The sequence below is a fragment of the Lineus longissimus genome, chromosome 12, assembly GCF_910592395.1.
Source record: "Lineus longissimus chromosome 12, tnLinLong1.2, whole genome shotgun sequence".
NCBI lineage: Eukaryota > Metazoa > Nemertea > Pilidiophora > Heteronemertea > Lineidae > Lineus > Lineus longissimus.
In genome coordinates, this window is record NC_088319.1 from 6,411,251 (window position 1) to 6,430,322 (window position 19,072).

The 19,072-nt window shown below is 41.1% G+C and overlaps 2 protein-coding genes across 2 annotated transcripts in view; both read right to left on the reverse strand.

The window, feature by feature from the left end:
• Positions 1-286: 286 nt before the first annotated feature.
• LOC135496493 (putative nuclease HARBI1) lies at positions 287-1,315 on the reverse strand. The gene has a single exon (XM_064785853.1). The coding sequence runs from the start codon at positions 1,313-1,315 to the stop codon at positions 287-289; it is 1,029 nt and encodes a 342-aa protein (XP_064641923.1).
• Positions 1,316-2,760: 1,445 nt separating this feature from the next.
• LOC135497113 (glutathione synthetase-like) overlaps positions 2,761-19,072 on the reverse strand; it is a 43,925-nt gene continuing 27,613 nt past the window's right edge. Inside the window, exons 3-10 of the mRNA XM_064786831.1 lie at positions 13,916-13,958; positions 13,440-13,513; positions 12,858-13,022; positions 8,525-8,594; positions 7,982-8,170; positions 7,632-7,713; positions 7,131-7,320; positions 2,761-6,638 (exon numbers count right to left, since the gene is read on the reverse strand). Of these exons, the coding sequence (XP_064642901.1) occupies positions 6,509-6,638; positions 7,131-7,320; positions 7,632-7,713; positions 7,982-8,170; positions 8,525-8,594; positions 12,858-13,022; positions 13,440-13,513; positions 13,916-13,958 (943 nt within the window). The 3' untranslated portion in view covers positions 2,761-6,508. The remainder of the gene's footprint in view (positions 6,639-7,130; positions 7,321-7,631; positions 7,714-7,981; positions 8,171-8,524; positions 8,595-12,857; positions 13,023-13,439; positions 13,514-13,915; positions 13,959-19,072) is intronic.

Below are 19,072 nucleotides of genomic sequence, written 5' to 3' on the forward strand. Positions count from 1 at the left end.
TTCTCTGTCGGATTTTCTGTAGTTAGTGATGAAATATAAATGAAAGTAGGGTTGAAATACGACGATTGATTTAATTTTTTGGCGTGGTGGTGCAGAAATGATGCAGAGTAACCATTTTGAAACTTAAAAGGGTTGCTAGAAATTGCAGACAACGGGCAATTACAATTGTAACGTAATCTCGGGTTACTATCTATCATGTATGCACCTTCCACGAAATACTGTTAATAACACCAACTTCAGGTTTTGTGGCCTTTGGGTCAAATCAGTCTAATGTTCGAATCGTAAACTAGTCATCCATTTCATGGATTATTTCGGCAAGCATTCTCCTCCTGTCTTGTCCCCGCTGGCGAATTCGTGCCTCGTTATACTCCTCTCCATCATCAACATCATCATCATCATCATCATCATCATCATCATCATCATCGTTGTTGGCCTGGTTCTCTAGAGAGTCATCAGGATCCTGCAAGTATTTTGCCACGTTATGTAGCACAAAGCATGCTACAATCACACTAGCAACTTTTCGCAAGTTAAGTCTGACACGTTCCTGAAGAATTGGAAACCGCCTTTTCAGCTGGCCGAAACATCTCTCTATTATAACCCGTTCCTTTGTAAACAAACGATTGAAAGATCGCTCAGTTGGCTGTTGTGGGTCTTTGAAAGGTGTCATCAACCAAGGTGCTATTCCGTATCCTTCATCCCCCAGCAGTAGTGCATCCGTTCTGGAATTCTTCATGAATCTGCCAACCACAGAGTTCTTCCATATGCGACTATCGTGAACGGACCCTGGCCATTCAGCATCAACACTGGTAAACCTCTCACCACCATCGCAAGTTTCCGATTGATATATATACCCATTGCGCCCTGGTTTTAGTATCCTGATGTGTGTACAGTCAAGTGCCCCTATTGCACACGGGATCTTGAATTTATCCTGCCAAGCATATTTTGCAGTTTGAATGTCAACCTGGTCCTTAGGAAAGTTTATCCATAAATCAGCCTTTTCAACAATCCGATTCAAAACTTTTGCAAAGGTTTTTGAAACTGTGGACTGATGAATCCCGATATCCTCACCGACACCTTCTTGAAAGCCTGGGTCTCCCACATGACGAAGGAACACTTCCATCTGCTGTTTTGCCGTTAGTGCACAACCTCTAGTTTCTCCTGTCGCATCATCTATAAAGTGTTCACCCATCCAAATAACGTTCACCCATCCAAATTTCTGATCAAAACGGTACAAATGTCGATATTTTATATCCCGGCATGTTTGCCTTGGCTCATACACCTTTCTTTGGCGCGGAACTTGCATAAATGCTGCCATTTTAGACATGTGTGTCTGGTCGCTTTGGCTTTCAAGGCAGCTCAAGGGCTACCTTCAAAATCTGTAGTATTTACTAGGAGAACCTAAGTAAATACTCCACTTAATTCATACGGACTAGAGTATTTACTAGTTTTTGAGTAATTACTGGACTAGTAAATAGTACACACTTTTACTAATAATTAATACTATTCACTTGAAGTATTTACTTTAGTTTTATTCATACAGACAGCAGTAAATACTTCAAAAAGTGAAGTAAAAGTAAATACTTTTTTTTATTCATATGGCCCATAGTCTCTTGACGCCGAAACGGCGGTATCGGGAATTAGTCTCAAGGAAGGGATCGAGAACCAATGTCATGATAATTCCACCAGGTCTGACAAGGAAAACCACGTCGCATAGGTTTGTAAAGAGGGGTTTGCATTGAAACCGAACCGCTGTTGGGTCATCCTGAGATCAGGCTTTTGCTATACTCCTACCTCGTATACAAAACCCTGAGAAAATCCAGTACAGTCCGCTGGGAAAGGTTGCTGTTCCGATTACTTTACACACGTTGAAGAGTTTATGTTCAGATTTGCGGTATAAAACAATACACACGTTCCTAACGTTTTGATTCTTCAATCTACAACCCACAAAAAAGCATCGATTTCATCAGGGGGTTTGGAATATAGAGAGGCGGAGTAAATTTTTAACTACTGATTACGTCAGGATGCTATTGGGAGGGAGACGCGGCCTCATCTCAGAAGTTTGTGGTCGACTCTTCTCGGTGGATCTTTCGCATGCAAAGAGGTAAAACACTTGACGCACACCTTCTGGAGTTGAAAGTTGAAGACGAAAGCTGTTGAACGCGGCCTTGGTCTTGCTATTGTAGGTTCTCTTGTAGCGGGCTTGACTCTTAGTAAGGGAGACTTTCGCCCCAGGGCCTTATATTTGCATCGAAGCGAACTGATTGCACTGAATTATCTCTTTTTACTGTTTTGGTTGGTTTTGAACAGAACTGTTTTGATGCTTATAAAGACTCATTGTTCTGTTTTGATCAGTAGCACCTCTTGCACTTCTTTTTGTAGTTGACTCTTCCCGGCGGTTCTTTCGCAGAGAGGTAAAGCACTTGATGCACACATTTTGGAGTTGAAAGTTGAAAACGATGCTGTTGAACACGGCCTTGGTGGTGCTATTGTAGGCTCTCTTGGAGCGGGATTGGAGTCTGTCCAACTGTCTGTCAAGGACGCTGACTTGTCGTGCCGATGTTCTTAACTTTCTCTCAGCCTCTTGCAATCGCTGATCAATCGTGGTTTTCATGGTTAGTAATTTTCAAGTTGACCCGATGGTCGATGAGTTGATGTTGATATAGTGAGTTGATTTGGGTTTTATAGACTACTCACAATAACTCAGTGACGGAAAACACCAATTTGGCCTAATTGGTGATTTTAACTCACTCCTAAGATACGTTGAGCCCAGGCCTGTGTAATTATTTAATTGATAATAATATTTATAGCACCCCCATAATTGGGGAAAAGAAATATACAAGTACATTCAAAGACAGTACATAGTAGTTTAAACTTATCAGTACATAGTATAGTAAATTAAAATCACTTGAGCAAAGGCCTGGTCAGGGCCATATACATAAAATATATATAATGAAATTTAAAAACTCTTCAGTAAGAGCCTGGTCAGGGCCAACTCAGTGCCCCCATCATTGTAAGTAGGGGAGCGGATGAGAGATCGAAGAGAGTCTACGACTCCGTCAGACATGGGCGCGGGCTCTCTCGCTCTCTCCTCCCCACCCCAGTTAAATAAAATGTCCACTGGGGAAACGCCCGCTTTTAGAATACGCTCCAGCAACGTTCTGGGGCAGGCAGCACCAGTTAAAGTAGATCTGGACAGAAGGGTCCGATAAAACCTTGAGCAAGTAGATTCAATCCGCACCATGCGTCTAAACAGGTTACATTGTCTTTGTAGTAATAGGTCCGATATATTTGGGATGCCCAAGGCTCTTAACAAGTATGTCGTCCGGCATCTTCTACTAAGGCCTAAATTTTGTTTAATCAGGTTGCCCTGTAGTACATTCATGTTACTGATTTGACCGTTAGTCACACATAGAGTGTCACACCCAAATATTAAGATAGGGCCGCACAGTGTGCACTAAAGATACACCTTCGCTTCAGTCAACAGTCCAGGGTAACACAAACCATTCTCAGTATTGGCATAAAAAGCTCCTCTACATTTCCTTAACCTTTGATCAACCTTTGCCAAAACCATTATTATTAAATCGCACTCCTAACACATCCAGCTGTTTACAGTTCTGGAGAGGAGTGCCATACATTAACCAACTTGGATCCTCCTTGAAATCATGTTTCCCAATAATCAAACACTGCGATTTTACAGTATTGAATTTGAAACGCCATTCAATGGAATAGTTTACGCAGACATCAACAAGTGCCTGTAATCCAGTAGTAGTTAAACTAAACAGAGTGACATCATCTGCAAACGCTATAGAAGTATACTCTTCGTCATCAATACAAACGCCTCTCTTAGTTTTGGAAACAAGTGATAACATATCATTCAAGAAAATTTTAAAGAGGTAATACCATTTAACTGTAGCCGATAATCTGCTATACCAATTTTATAAAAGAAACCAGTGACACTCAGGGATCTTATCAAGCAATTTGAAAAATAAGCCTTCATGCCAAATGCTATCAAAGCATTTCTCTGTGTCAAGTGCACAGACAAATAGAGGGGATTTACAGTGATTAACAACTGAGGCAATGTCGTGCAAAAGAGCACATCCAAATTCGACACCGTTGCCCTTTTTAAAACCAAACTGATTATCATTAGATTCATCAACTGGAACCATAAAGCCTTCCACTATATTAATATGTAAAGAGCTGACTGTTATAGGTCGATAGTTATTTGGACAATTCGGGTCCAAGGTATTCTTTTTAAGGACAGGCACTATTACACCTAGGCAAAATACATTTGGCACAACTCCCCAGGATAAAACCATATATTGGCTAATCGATTACACAGTGTATCGGATAAACCATACAGTAAATGTTCTGATGTTATCCCATCACAGCCAGCAGATTTGTTCTTCGGAAGAGATAGAATCATTTCTTTCACAGCTTCAGAGCGCACACAACAGTCAAAAGAATTGCCATTTGATAAATCATTATACCTTTCATTAACAGTATTCACAACTTTTTGTTGAGATTGAGTGTATGGGGTAGAATTCTGCATTATTTTACTGTAGTACTCTCCAAAATCATTGGCATGAATGGTTGAGTCAACTTTGTCCTTCTTTTTCTGCTTCAGGCCATTCCAAAAGGCACCCATTTTACGATTCTTAAACAAGGTGTTTTACCTTTGGTTTTTCACTTGTTCAATGTTGTTTAGCTTTTGACGCGACACCCTGCGGAATGTTTTCTTCACAGCTTTCCAACACTCATACACTGAACCAGACCTTGGTCTATCAAGCTTCTAAAGGTTCCACCAGAACCTTTTCTATGTTTCAATAAGCCCAACTCTGGACACGAAAACCGTCTAGGTTTACAATTATTTTGTTTGACACACCGAGTTACATCACATGCTTCATGTATGGCCGAGTTAACACTTGCAATCTGTTCATTTACTAATTTCTCTGCTGCATCTCGACTTGTGTGGACAGAGAGGTCTTGCAGTGGCAACGTTGCCAACTTAGCTTCGAGTGCTACTCTATAAGATTCATTGTTCTCACTATGCCCCCAGGATGCCCTGGGGTAGTTGTTCAGACCATCGATGGACCCGGGTGCATTCTGTTTAGTACATTTCATGGCACATTCAACAGTGAAAGTAACTTGGACAGGGAGGTGGTCACTCACATTACCTTTTTGCAGTGGTACAATTTTACATTTTGCAACACTTTCCTTTCCATTCGCAGTCGTCAATGCATGGTCAATCGAAGTAAAAACATTACGCTTGATGCAGAAGTATGCATGTTGTACTGCTTGCTCATAATCAAGATCTAAAACACAAAGGTTATTGGCCACCGTAAAATCATATAAAAGTAGGCTATGCCTATTAAAACCATTAGCCCTTTGCCAATTCTTACTTATCTGACTTGAACGTGGGAGCTGTGCATTATAGGCACCCATCATTTTGATCGGACACACTTGTGCGTATTTGTCAATAAAACTTTGTAGACGTCTAAACAATCGATGTAGTCGTCTGTTTGGTTCCTATTCGTACCACCATAGTAAGGCATGTAAACATTCACAACAATATGTTTCAATGCTCCACTGTTATCTCTAATGCCTACCGCTATTGTACGTGGATTTGCAGTTTCAATTTCAAAGAAATTACACCTTTTACTGTTACCACAGATAATTGAGACACCACCATAGGGCCGACCTTTGTACTCTGGACCGGCATCCGCCATCCCAGATTTAGAAAATACCTTGAACTTGGCCCAGTCAATATGACTTAACACTTCATCAACTAAGTGTAGCTCACCAGGTCTCAAACCATGTCACACTCAGACATAGGATATCAACAGATTTCAATCGTTCAGTTATATAATCGCCAGACTGCTTGAATCCTTTGCAGTTATATGACTCACATCTGAAGTTTAGGTTATATGAGTTAGTAGTCCCCGTATCCATCGAAGTGGGACCGGTACTCGTACCTCTCCGGACTCCATTGCTGATCGTCTGATCGTTCATATTGGTTTGGTTCGGAATAGTCTCTGTTACGGTCTGTGCGTCTCGGGTGGTATTGACTCTGGTCCCTGTTTTGGTGTGGTTTTCGACGGCTCCAGTGCTGTGAGCGGAATCCTTGTCGAAAGGGAGGTCTGGTACTATGCGCAGACCCACTGTTTCCGTTAGATTGCGCTGCACGGAGGCGCGGTTTTGCCTGACGTGAGGGACGAAAAGGACGTATCGTTATACCTTTTGGCCACACATCCGTGTTCAGTACAATTTTCAGATCGGCACTTGGGATAGTAACATTGAAAGAACGATACGATTGTTTGGTACAGAGGGTTGCCACAGTTACATGTTCACTTACTCCCAATCAAGGCGATATTATTGCTTGGCGGGTGAGAAATATCATTCAAGTTCGGCTGAATGCAACATGTTCCTTATTTCAGCGCTATGTATGATCGAGCTTCGTTGATTAGTTTTGTTTATTTCCTTTTTGATTGCACTGCTTGTGTTGAAGTTATCAATCGATGAGGTACGGAGAGTCCACTCCACCGCCTAAAGCCGACATTATCCCCACTTCGGTGGCGTTTACTCTGTTCGTTCGCATGGCATGACCAAATCCTTCATTCTGTACTATTTCGTCACCATTGCTGAAAGAAACGACACTGAATTATCACATCGTTTACCTCATAGCATAATTGCCTAACACATACTTATTTGAAGGTTTTGGGAAAAAATTTAAGAAAACTATTTTTTAGACTAACGCTTAGGAAATTTTTAACTTTAAACTTTCAAACTTTAACAAGAACTTATAACAGATGTCTCAACCATTAAATAAGTAAATAGTGCTTGAATAACACAGAAAAGTGACATTGGCAATTAATTTTCACATTTTGGCCAAAATATGACTGAGGCAATTATGCTATGAGGCTGATGACATGTTTTTCACTACACATGCTGTCCATCTCGGCAGGTCCGTGTTTCCATTTGGAAAATCGCAAGGATACTATGTTATTGTCAAAAGCGATATATTTTCTGCAACAGTCCTGGAATAAAGGCGGTTTCTATTTGAGATAGCTTGAGAAGACTTGTGTGGGACAACACTCCATGGCCCAAGGTTATGAAAAACAATGTATTCTTACCTAATGAGGACTCCAAAAATTCCTAACTCGCTGACCAATTCCTCGGAATTGATAGCTCGACCGGGCCGCATTATCGAGCCAGAGAAGGCAGTTGGTTTGACTCGCTCCATTAGAATGTATTCATTTTGTGTCGGTGTGCCCTTGACCTTGGCTAAGCATTTGGGAATATCTCCATCGAATAAGTTATTTCCTGAAATTATTGAACAGGCATATACAAATCTTCTCTTACATGTGCAACAATATTATTTTTACACGATTTTCTCTGCATGGGACTATGATTCCCTCCACATCGGTTCAAAAATATTGGGTACTCACACCACCAGTATATCTGCAACCATTCAAGAGTATGAAGATATCCCCATGCCTTTTAAATCTCTAAACTGTTGAAAAATCTCAAGCGCTCAAAAACCTTAATGGTGAGAGTCTTGGTTTTTATTCTGAACTTGCGCTACATTCGCGTTGTTTTCTGGAAAAATCGATTTTTTTTCGAAAGGGGCTTACCTCCTCCTTCTCTCTGTGGCTTCAACACATAATTTTCTGGATTTGTTAAGGCTAGTTGTATGGCACTGTCTCCATCATCGTCCTGTCGTCAGAAAAATGACTAAAAATCACGCGGAAAATGTACACGAGATGGGCACGAGAAGGTACGAATAATGTCAGTGATGATCATGAAATCTTCCGTCAACGTTTTCGCAATTTCGTTGAATACAAGTACATATTTTTACATTACTTCTAATTACTGGACGACTGTTATGCGTATTTTGTGAACGACATATTTAACATGTTCTTTTGGTGAATAAATCTGGGTGATTGTTGTTCTTGTTTTAGTGAAATACATGTAGATATCTTACTTGTAATGAATATTGCCGGGCGAAGGTTTTCCGTAGTTTTGCTGCAGTATCGGGGTCTTTGATGTACCTCTCGACTACGCCAGGCTCGCACAGTATTTGCTGAACCCTTTTAAAGCCTGCGAGCTGGTATTGAACCGTTGGACACTTGATGGCCGTGGATCGCTCCACCATTGTCCTGGCTTCCCATTCCTGGCATAGGAGAATAATACGATCAAGCATTGATAATTGAAATAGTCAATGCGTCAAGAATTAAAAACACATAACAGAACCTTGTCCCCGCCCACTCCACCCTGATCGCACTAAGCAGAAAGGTTAAAAACGAAGGTACTCAAATGGAACAAGTGCAGTCCTAGACTAGAGACAGTTTTCAAAGTGAAAAAGTTCGATAGGTTCCTTTGGGAAAATTTCGTTTCATTTGCATGTGTGTGTATCCTGTACATATCTCTGTTCATGCGTGTACTAGATCGCTATGAGATACAGCTGTTTAAAATTGAGAGTTTTGCATTGTATTTGAAATGCGGCAAAGTTTAGGGAATCAATTACCTTTTTGGTAGGATAGCACTTCGGCACGTATCCCGTCCTGAAATACACTAGAGCCACCTCAATTCCATCTCTGAAAGCATATTCGCAATGTATCTTACTACTATCATTTGCTGGTTTAAGAATAATTTTCGAAAAGCGTTTTTCTACTCCACATCATCAAACGTTTTTGTGGTTAGCAGTTTAGCATGTTGTCGGTGCTTTATGGACCATCTAAGGGTATCACATGGTTCCATTTGTCATCATCTTATGAAATATTCATATCTTATTAACTTTGACAGACTACAAGTAGTTTTATCAGGTTTAATTTCGTGATCGCGGTAAAAAACTTTTAAAAACATGGAAAAAATGCAAAACATCTCATTTCTTTTGTGGTTAGATGTTCACATGTTTAGAAATCCCATTTTATATCTATCAGAATGTTTCTAATTTAATGTAACTGTTATTTAGTTATATAATTTTTGTGATTTTGAAGATCAGTTTCTAGTTTATTTAGATTAGAAAACGGTTCATTTTCCCATCGATGAGTTTGTTTTGGCACACATATAAGCGCAAATTGGTGTGAGCCATACCGTTCCATTATTGTTGAACACGCAATTTGGCTTAAACTTTAAACACATTTATGATGTGTTGATCAATTTTCGAGTCACCTCATGAGAAACAATTCACAGTATATGTTGCAATTCATTACAACCTGAATATGGACATTTTATATCAAATTGCAAACAGATGAGGGTGCATGTAGCTTAATTGTGGTTTGATTATCGTTACAGAGAATCGCATACCTCGACGCGAGTCCATGTCATAAAATTTTCTAAGGTCTGATAATACCGTAATATAGTAGGGGTAGCAAAATAATAGATGGAACAGCTTGTATTACCTGAACGAATGGTGGTATTTTGTAGGCCTTCAATCAGCCCCTCAATCAATCGAATGATGTAAGGCCTAGAAATGCCTATGGGGCATGACACGCGCCTAATCAAGGCCCACACTGCAAACTTTGTTTTCCAAACGAAGACGAATGATCTGCTTTTGAATTATTTTGGTTCTTTGCTCATGCTGTTTGAATACGGCGATGGACGAGGCGGGGGGACCGCCAAGGCGACGGCTTCAGGCATACTCCTTACAGCAAAAAAATCGATTATTTGGATGAATATTGGTTAGCTCATTTAGAAGGGCTGGAACATGGGCAGACACCAACTCATTTTGCAAGATTCCGAAATATTCGGGCGCCGACATTTCGGGACTGGATAAGAAACGAAGATGACATTAGAACTGAGTTTGTAGAGGGTCAACGACGACGACGACGAATGAGAAGATACCGGCAACTTGGCAATGGTAAGCAATCGATTTCCACAGGCTAAAGGAAACCTATCGCGAAACGCTTGTAAAAATGGGGAGTTTTGAACGGCCCGGTTAAAACCTAAGGTGGGAATAAGCTTCCATTCTTAAAATTTAGCAGTTTCGAGTTCCCCCAGGTCGTGAGCTGGCATCAAGGTAACATTGCATATCGTGCATAACATTACTGACTCCAGTCAATGAACTGCATAAGATGTTATCACCCATTTAGTTATTTTTACAACGTTCAGCCAGTCTAAATAAAGATTTTGATCTCTTTAAGCATAAACTATTTGCTTGTTCACTGAAAAGTGAAACTGATTGTATACAGCTGATAATTAGGCCATTGTTTGTGCTTAAAGGTTTCTGGCCCGAGGTGGAAGATTCTCTAGCAGACTGGTGTCAAAATAGAAGGACGCTGGGTTTTCCCGGAGCTGGGCAAGATCTCACAGGACAAGCAACGAGGGAATTTCGTCAGTGGATCGGGGAATTGCCAGATGGAGATATGGAACCTTTACAGAGGGACCGCCCCCATGGACTGGACTTTAGGGCATCACAGTCATGGCTGAAAGGATTCATGCAAAGGTGAATCATATTAATGTATTACGTTTCTATTGTTCGTTGACCCTAACGGCGTCGTCAAATTTCTTTTGAAGAACGCAAACACAGTACCATTCACTTTCGGTCCGTGTTATAGACATGCTTATTTCATTTCAGGCATCGAATAAGTTACAGGCGCGCCACAAAGGACTCCAAAAAGATACCAATGAATGCTGCAGAACTTGTTGAAGCATTTCAGAGACAAGTTGCGGACACGTTACGAGAACAGAACATTCAACCAGATCATCTTTTCAATATGAATCAAACGTTCGTCCGTTATGACTTTCCTCCGAACTACTCGATGGACAACAAAGGAAACCGCGACACCGATATCCCATCTTCCAGGGGCAACCCGAAAGACGGATGTACAGTCACTTTACTGATTGCGGCTGATGGGAGGAAAGGAATTGCCGAGATTAATTTCCCTAGACTAATTCCGCACGGACGTGCATGCAAGAACTAAGGGAGCATGCACCCGAAAACGTTAGGGAAAGTCATATCAACACAAAATGCTACTAGGTACAAATCCGCTCTTTCCTTGTGCCTATTGGAGTAGTAACTGAGAAAGTTGTAATCTAGTAAAACTTTTTAGATTTCCGTCGATGAAGAACTGAACATTTTGCATATTTCTCTTCAGTTAACATCCAGCCCAAATGGATGGGCCAGAATCGAATCGTTAGTTCAATGGGCTAATCAGTGCTCACCGACTTCGTTGATGGAGCTGCATTTTTGCTAGTTGTGGACCGGTATCCCGCTCACCTTAATGGACTGTTTCGAGAAGCAGTAGAGAACTTGGGTGGCGACATGGACTTTGTTGTTCTTCGCGTGTCCAACCACTGGATTTAACGATCATGTATGCTTTTAAATCGAGACTGAGGGCGATCTGGAAGGCGTGGAAGGTAGGAAATACGGACGATGACGGAAACTGTCCGCCTATATCGCGTAGAGAAGTTGTAAGAATGATTGGACTAGCGTGGGAGAGAATTGTTGATGAGGCAGTGCGTGTTGCCTGGCGTGTAAGTGGCCTTGTGGCAGAACATGCTAATATCGGTATCAATGACCTAGTTATTGAAGATGAAGAGCAAGTTGATGGTTTAGAGTTCCTTTCTGACCCCGAAAATGACGAGTAGTCTGCTCTGTACATGTTAAATGATTTCGTTACCGTACATTTTGTTTGAATAAAAGGTTAATAGTGTATTACAGAATAAAGTAATCCCACTACAAATTGTGGCTTACGGTTATTCACTATAATTATTTCATCTAGTCGTCCTAATACCCAAGCCTCGTAACTAAAGCTTTTACGATCGTTTACGATTATTATACCCCTCAACCTAGCGCGCTGGACAAGTTGAAGTCCTGCCCCATAGAAATGTCTAGCCTTTACATCATTCTATTGAGGGACAAAAGGCCTACAAAAGGCAGGCCCATGAAAACCACCATTAGGTAATACAAGCTGTTCGATCTACGATGCTACCCCTACTACATTACGGTATTATTAGAACTCAGAAAAATGTTTATGACATGGAATCGCGTTGAGGTAAGTTGGATTACCCGTACGCATGTTTGGCAGTTTGCAGCTAAGCAACACATCTGCCTCAATTCTTAGATCGTTCTCATCAATATAATTTATATTGTATGTATTTGTAACCCGATATATCATATGTGTACCTCATGTGCAGAGTAAATATTTTTCGTTAAATTTTGGTCGTTCCATCATTGTTGTGCACCTCAGCCTCAATTTGTAGATGAATTAAAAAGAGCTTCATCATGGCTTCCAGTAAATTGCACGAGAGAGATGTGGGATCAAAGGGAACTTGCCCTGAACTGACTCTTTATTTGAAAGACTCGACCAATCAGAACTCTAGATATGGCCATTTTAAGAGAGCGCACTTAGATCAAAACAGTAGGCGTGAATAGGTGTGTTCTATTGTTGGAATGGCAAACCATTGTGTTGTCTACACAGTTCGTCCCATAAAATTGCATTAATTTTTTATATCTCCACCATCGCTTGTTCGATTTTGATGTGATAAAAACAAAAGATCTTAGAATTGTGTGCTCTATCATTTAAGGGAAACCTTTTTCAAAAAAAGTTAGTTTTGTCAGGGTTTTTAAATGACCGATTACATAATAAAAAACCTGTGTCATTACATTTCGGTCATAATGGATAATTAGAAAACACAATTTCTAACAATATGCTAAAAACCGCATTGCATTTCGTGCATTAGTGTGGGAGATATCGTTTAAAGTATGTATAGGGTTTGGATCGCTTTAATTATAAGGTAAAGCAGGACAAAAACGTAATGTCCCATGATGACCCATTCAGAGGGGCCTAAGTGAAAAATATCAAATCACTGCAAATGCAGCTGACAACCGATCTATCATTAAATCTTGACCGTACATGAAAAGCCTCAGATCATCCGTCAGTTGTGCTTTCTCACTAATCTCACGCAGCGTCAGCATTTTCACCCTGATTTTCGGCTCTGTCTCTTGAAGACAGTACTCTAGTCTCCTGATCTCGTAAATATTGCTTTCAACCGGCTCCACGACCATCAGACACATTGCCCTGAAAATAATGAAAGTTAGTATAGCCCGACAGACGGCTGAGATGTAGGCCTACGCGGAAATATTCTTTAATATGTGCGGTGTCACATGTTACCACTTGCTAGCAATCTTTAGCAGTAATGCTCCATGACGGCTTATTTTCACTCCAGGAAGGTACGCTATCAGTGAACTACAATGTTTGTTTTGTTTTGCAGAACAACTCAACTGAAACATATTAGGACTTGTCTGCTGCAATCATATACAATGAACTGAATTATCATTATTGTGAACATTTCATGACACTATAGTCTTCTGAAAATGCGTTTACTCATGGAGAAATAATATCTGCATGTCCAGACTTAAGATTTCTGCAGGCGTGAAGGAGACCCCCAGCCACGAACCGACGACGGTCGGCATCCGGGTTAACTATGGAACTTACTCCTCCGATCCATACATCTTCCACGCTGTTACGATACTCCTAGCCCAACCAACCAGTGCTCCATTCGAAGGCATCTAATATCATTTAGGCAGAAAAAGAAAAATTCTGATCTGGTGAAATTCGGATCGAGAACTATACAATATATATTCTCACAAATAGTCTCACTTGCTTTTGCGTCGGACAAGATATTTTTCATCGTTTTCCTGCAAGTTCACTTCACGACAAATACAACGACTTAATCTTCATGTATTGGAATTTGGAATTTATTTGAACATGTTTACCTCGCGCCGCGCTTTAGGCCGCGACATGAAAACATATATGTTTCATGTATTTCACATCAACTGCTAATGAATGAGGTTTATATGAAGGCTTCGCCTGTTAATTAAGTTTCGTCCAGAAAACATGTCCCGTGTTGTGTTGGAGGTCGCCATGAGAGCCTCGTCTGTGAATGAGGTCCTCGCCTCCGTATTACTTACGTTTTTGACTAATTCTCCCTTTCGAAGTTTTGTCAGTGTCGACCTAAAAGAAAGTCATAAATGCTATGTTTAATGCAATCAGATTGACGATGCGACTGTGAACTCGGAATGAACAGTTCGCCTTGTATATATAAGCCCCGGTTCGAAAACATATACGGGAGAATCCAACTTACCTCGACGCGAGTCCATGTCATATAATTTTCTAAGTTCTGATAATACCGTAATATAGTAGGGGTAGCAAAATAATAGATTGAACAGCTTGTATTACCTGAACGAATGGTGGTATTTTGTAGGCCTTCAATCAGCCCCTCAATCAATCGAATGATGTAAGGCCTAGAAATGCCTATGGGGCATGACACGCGCCTGATCAAGGCCCACACTGCAAACTTTGTTTTCCAAACGAAGACGAATGATCTGCTTTTGAATTATTTTGGTTCTTTGCTCATGCTGTTTAAATATGGCGATGGACGAGGCGGGGGGACCGCCAAGGCGACGGCTTCAGGCATACTCCTTACAGCAAAAAAATCGATTATTTGGATGAATATTGGTTAGCTCATTTAGAAGGGCTGGAACATGGGCAGACACCAACTCATTTTGCAAGATTCCGAAATATTCGGGCGCCGACATTTCGGGACTGGATAAGAAACGAAGATGACATTAGAACTGAGTTTGTAGAGGGTCAACGACGACGACGACGAATGAGAAGATACCGGCAACTTGGCAATGGTAAGCAATCGATTTCCACAGGCTAAAGGAAACCTATCGCGAAACGCTTGTAAAAATGGGGAGTTTTGAACGGCCCGGTTAAAACCTAAGGTGGGAATAAGCTTCCATTCTTAAAACTAGCATATACCCATGGAGCGGGCAAAGTTGAAATGTAATATACATTAATTAAATGGGCACGATGATTGAACTACATTAAATTTCTAACGTTACTGAAGTTTTATTAAAGGTTAAACACGAAATTAACTGCATTTAGGGACTTATTGCTGCTATCTACATGCAACCCCCAATAGATTGATTGCAAAAGTACGCTATTTTGCACAATGCATTGAGACCAGTGACAGCAGGTCCTGTTCCAAATAAGGGCATCACATATTAGGCATATCACCTACCCACTCCCGTACCCAATGCCACTGTCGGACCAAAGCCAGGCGCATGGAGAGATGCAGAACGCAATTCAAACTGACAACATCAATCAGTAAAGAATAAATCAAAGAGCAAGCGCTGGCCACTGTACATATTTTGTCCATCCTGGCATAACTGTTTATTGATACCCTGACTGCATGTTCCGGTAGGCCACCCTGCAGAATTTGGTTTATGCCTGTTTCGCCTATTCCTGCTTCGCCTATTCCTGTTTCGCCTACTTTCCAGTACCCCTACAATAAATCGACTCTCCCAGGGGGAACCTTAGGGATGCATGTCCATTTTATGGGGAAAACGTGAGGGGACAATTGGATGATGTTAACGATGTGATGACAATTTGACTAATCAAATGCCATCAACTTTTTTAACAAACCATGCCATGACCGTTTTGAAAGAGTCAACTTGAAAGCGGGGACAGTCCGGGACTTATTTGACCATATGACCATACTGACACACAGTAAAAACTAATAGATTAAGTAGAGTAAAGCAGTCGCTTATTTTATAAAAACAGGAATTCATGACTTTTTGATAAAGATACATAATACTGTACATTCTCATAATTATTTGATCAAAATCAGCTGTAAAACCCATGTCATAGTAAAGAACAATGTAGCTATAGGTATTCTTTCTATTACGAAGCTAGTTACTGACTAAGACAAAAGAAAGAGAATCCACAATATAAAATGCAGGCCTAAGAAACCTTTCTCAAATCTGATGAAAGGGTAAAATTTTCTTACTATTTTATTTCTTGCCTTTTAAAATAAGCTAAAACATAAGCCGATGTAAGCTATGTATAATTTTCCAAAGTTATTCCGAATAATACTGAAATAATTGACATGTCGCTAAATCCATTATTTCAGACTTTATTCTTAATGATAGCCTTTAACACTATAGTAAGGGACGATTCATATTCCTACGTCTGTGGGGAGGTTAGCAATACATTTGAATAGGCGAAACAGGAATAGGCGAAACAGGAATAGGCGGAACAGGAATAGGCGAAACAGGAATACACCCAGAATTTGCCTTATCACTCCGGTCAGTGTTTCTCGAATAGAACTAAAATAGAATAGGCTAATCATTAATCTCCCTGCTAATACCCTGCACCATGGACCAGGTTGTATAGCACTACATACGTGCTGGAAGCTAACATTGATGTGGCAGGGAGAATATGCGTGAAGTTTGTGTATGCTTTTGAGAATGAGCGGAGCTCTCCAGTCGACGTGCTCTCTGAACAGTTGTTATTTATTCCAAAACCACCAAGATATTCGACGTATGACACCCTCAGTGACACTCTTACTTATGATCCACACCTACGAAGCCAAAAGTTGCAAGAATTCGACGCACTTCCGAGGCCCAATTTTGAAACAAAAATCGCCTCCTTTTTAGCGGCCACAACGCGCATTATAGTATAGATTTAGCAGTTTCGAGTCCCCCCGGGTCGTGAGCTGGCATCAAGGTAACATTGCATATCGTGCATAACATTACTGACTCCAGTCAATGAACTGCATAAGATGTAATCACCTATTTAGTTATTTTTACAACGTTCAGCCAGTCTAAATAAAGATTTTGATCTTTTTAAACATAAACTATTTTCTTGTTCACTGAAAAGTGAAACTGATTGTATACAGCTGATAATTAGGCCATTGTTTGTGCTTAAAGGTTTCTGGCCCGAGGTGGAAGATTCTCTAGCAGACTGGTATCAAAATAGAAGGACGCTGGGTTTTCCCGTAGCTGGGCAAGATCTCACAGGACAAGCAACGAGGGAATTTCGTCAGTGGATCGGGGAATTGCCAGATGGAGATATGGAACCTTTACAGAGGGACCGCCCCCATAGACTGGACTTTAGGGCATCACAGTCATGGCTGAAAGGATTCATGCAAAGGTGAATCATATTAATGTATTACGTTTCTATTGTTCGTTGACCCTAACGGCGTCGTCCCATTTCTATCGAAGAACGCAGGCACAGTACCATTCACTTTCGGTCCGTGTAATAGACATGCTTATTTCAATTCAGGCATCGAATAAGTTACAGGCGCGCCACAAAGGACTCCAAAAAGATACCACCGAATGCTGCAGAACTTGTTGAAGCATTTCAGAGACAAGTTGCGGACACGTTACGAGAACAGAACATCAACCAGATCATCTTTTCAATATGAATCAAACGTTCGTCCGTTATGACTTTCCTCCGAACTACTCGATGGACAACAAAGGAAACCGCGACACCGATATCCCATCTTCCAGGGGCAACCCGAAAGACGGATGTACAGTCACTTTATTGATTGCGGCTGATGGGAGGAAAGGAATTGCCGAGATTAATTTCCCTAGACTAATTCCGCACGGACATGTTATGCAAGGAAAAAGGGAGCATGCACCCGAAAACGTTAGGGTAAGTCATATCAACACAAAATCCTACTAGGTACAAATCCGCTCTTTCCTTGTGCTTATTGGAGTAGTAACTGAGAAAGTTGTAATCTAGTAAAACTTTTTAGATTTCCGTCGATGAAGAACTGAACATTTTGCATATTTCTCTTCAGTTAACATCCAGCCCAAATGGGTGGGCCAGAATCGAGTCGTTAGTTTAATGGGCTGAAACAGTGCTCACCGACTTCGTTGATCCCAGTGGAGCTGCATTTTTGCTAGTTGTGGACCGGTATCCCGCTCACCTTAATGGACTGTTTCGAGAAGCAGTAGAGAACTTGGGTGGCGGCATGGACTTTGTTCCCGGAGGTTGTTCTTCGCGTGTCCAACCACTGGATTATAACGATCATGTATGCTTTTAAATCGAGACTGAGGGCGATCTGGAAGGCGTGGAAGGTAGGAAATACGGACGATGACGGAAACTGTCCGCCTATATCGCGTAGAGAAGTTGTAAGAATGATTGGACTAGCGTGGGAGAGAATTGTTGATGAGGCAGTGCGTGTTGCCTGGCGTGTAAGTGGCCTTGTGGCAGAACATGCTAATATCGGTATCAATGACCTAGTTATTGAAGATGAAGAGCAAGTTGATGGTTTAGAGTTCCTTTCTGACCCCGGAAATGACGAGTAGTCTGCTCAGTACATGTTAAATGATTTCGTTACCGTACATTGTGTTTGAATAAAAGGTTAATAGTGTATTACAGAATAAAGTAATCCCACTACAAATTGTTGCTTACGGTTATTCACTATAATTATTTCATCTAGTCGACCTAATACCCAAGCCTCGTAACTAAAGCTTTTACGATCGTTTACGATTATTATACCCCTCAACCTTGCGCGCTGGACAAGTTGAAGTCCTGCCCCATAGAAATGTCTAGCCTTTACATCATTCTATTGAAGGACTAAAGGCCTACAAAAGGCAGACCAATGAAAACCACCATTAGGTAATACAAGCTGTTCGATCTACGATGCTACCCCTACTACATTACGGTATTATTAGAACTCAGAAAATGTTTATGACATGGACTCGCGTCGAGGTAAGTTGGATTCTCCCGATATTCATTGATTGAAGGGCCGATTTCCGTGAGGAGAATGGTTTTCGTTCGGGCCGAAGATGTTGAGACCACAGCATTCTACTCTTTGACCTCAGTAGGCCTAATCCGAAACAGGAGAGCAATGAAAAAGGACAAATACGAGTGCTGTGTCGACTTCTCAAAAGCGTTCGACTTCATCAACCGCAGTCTATTGTTGCACAAATTGCATTCGCTTTGAATCCGCGGACACTTCTTGAATAGTGTGAGGGCTATGTACAGTAATACTACGGCGCGCATCAGAATAAACGGGCACTTCACAGCTGAATTCAATATGACTGGCGGCGTAAGGCAGGGAGGCTGTATGTCACCAACACTGTTTGCATTGTACATGTATATCAATGACCTGGCAAGTGATATCAAAGCCTTGAATAGAGGAGTGGACACATACGCATGGGTAGTTGTAAAACAAGAAACACAGAAACGAAACAGAAACACAGAAACGCAGAAACGAAACGCAGAAACGAAAATCAAACGGGTTTTCATAAAAGTTGGAATCAAGCGGC

What these genes read in the sequence shown, in the direction of transcription:
- LOC135496493 (XM_064785853.1), bottom strand. Translation starts at nt 1,315, where the DNA reads ATGGCAGCATTTATGCAAGTTCCGCGCCAAAGAAAGGTGTATGAGCCA.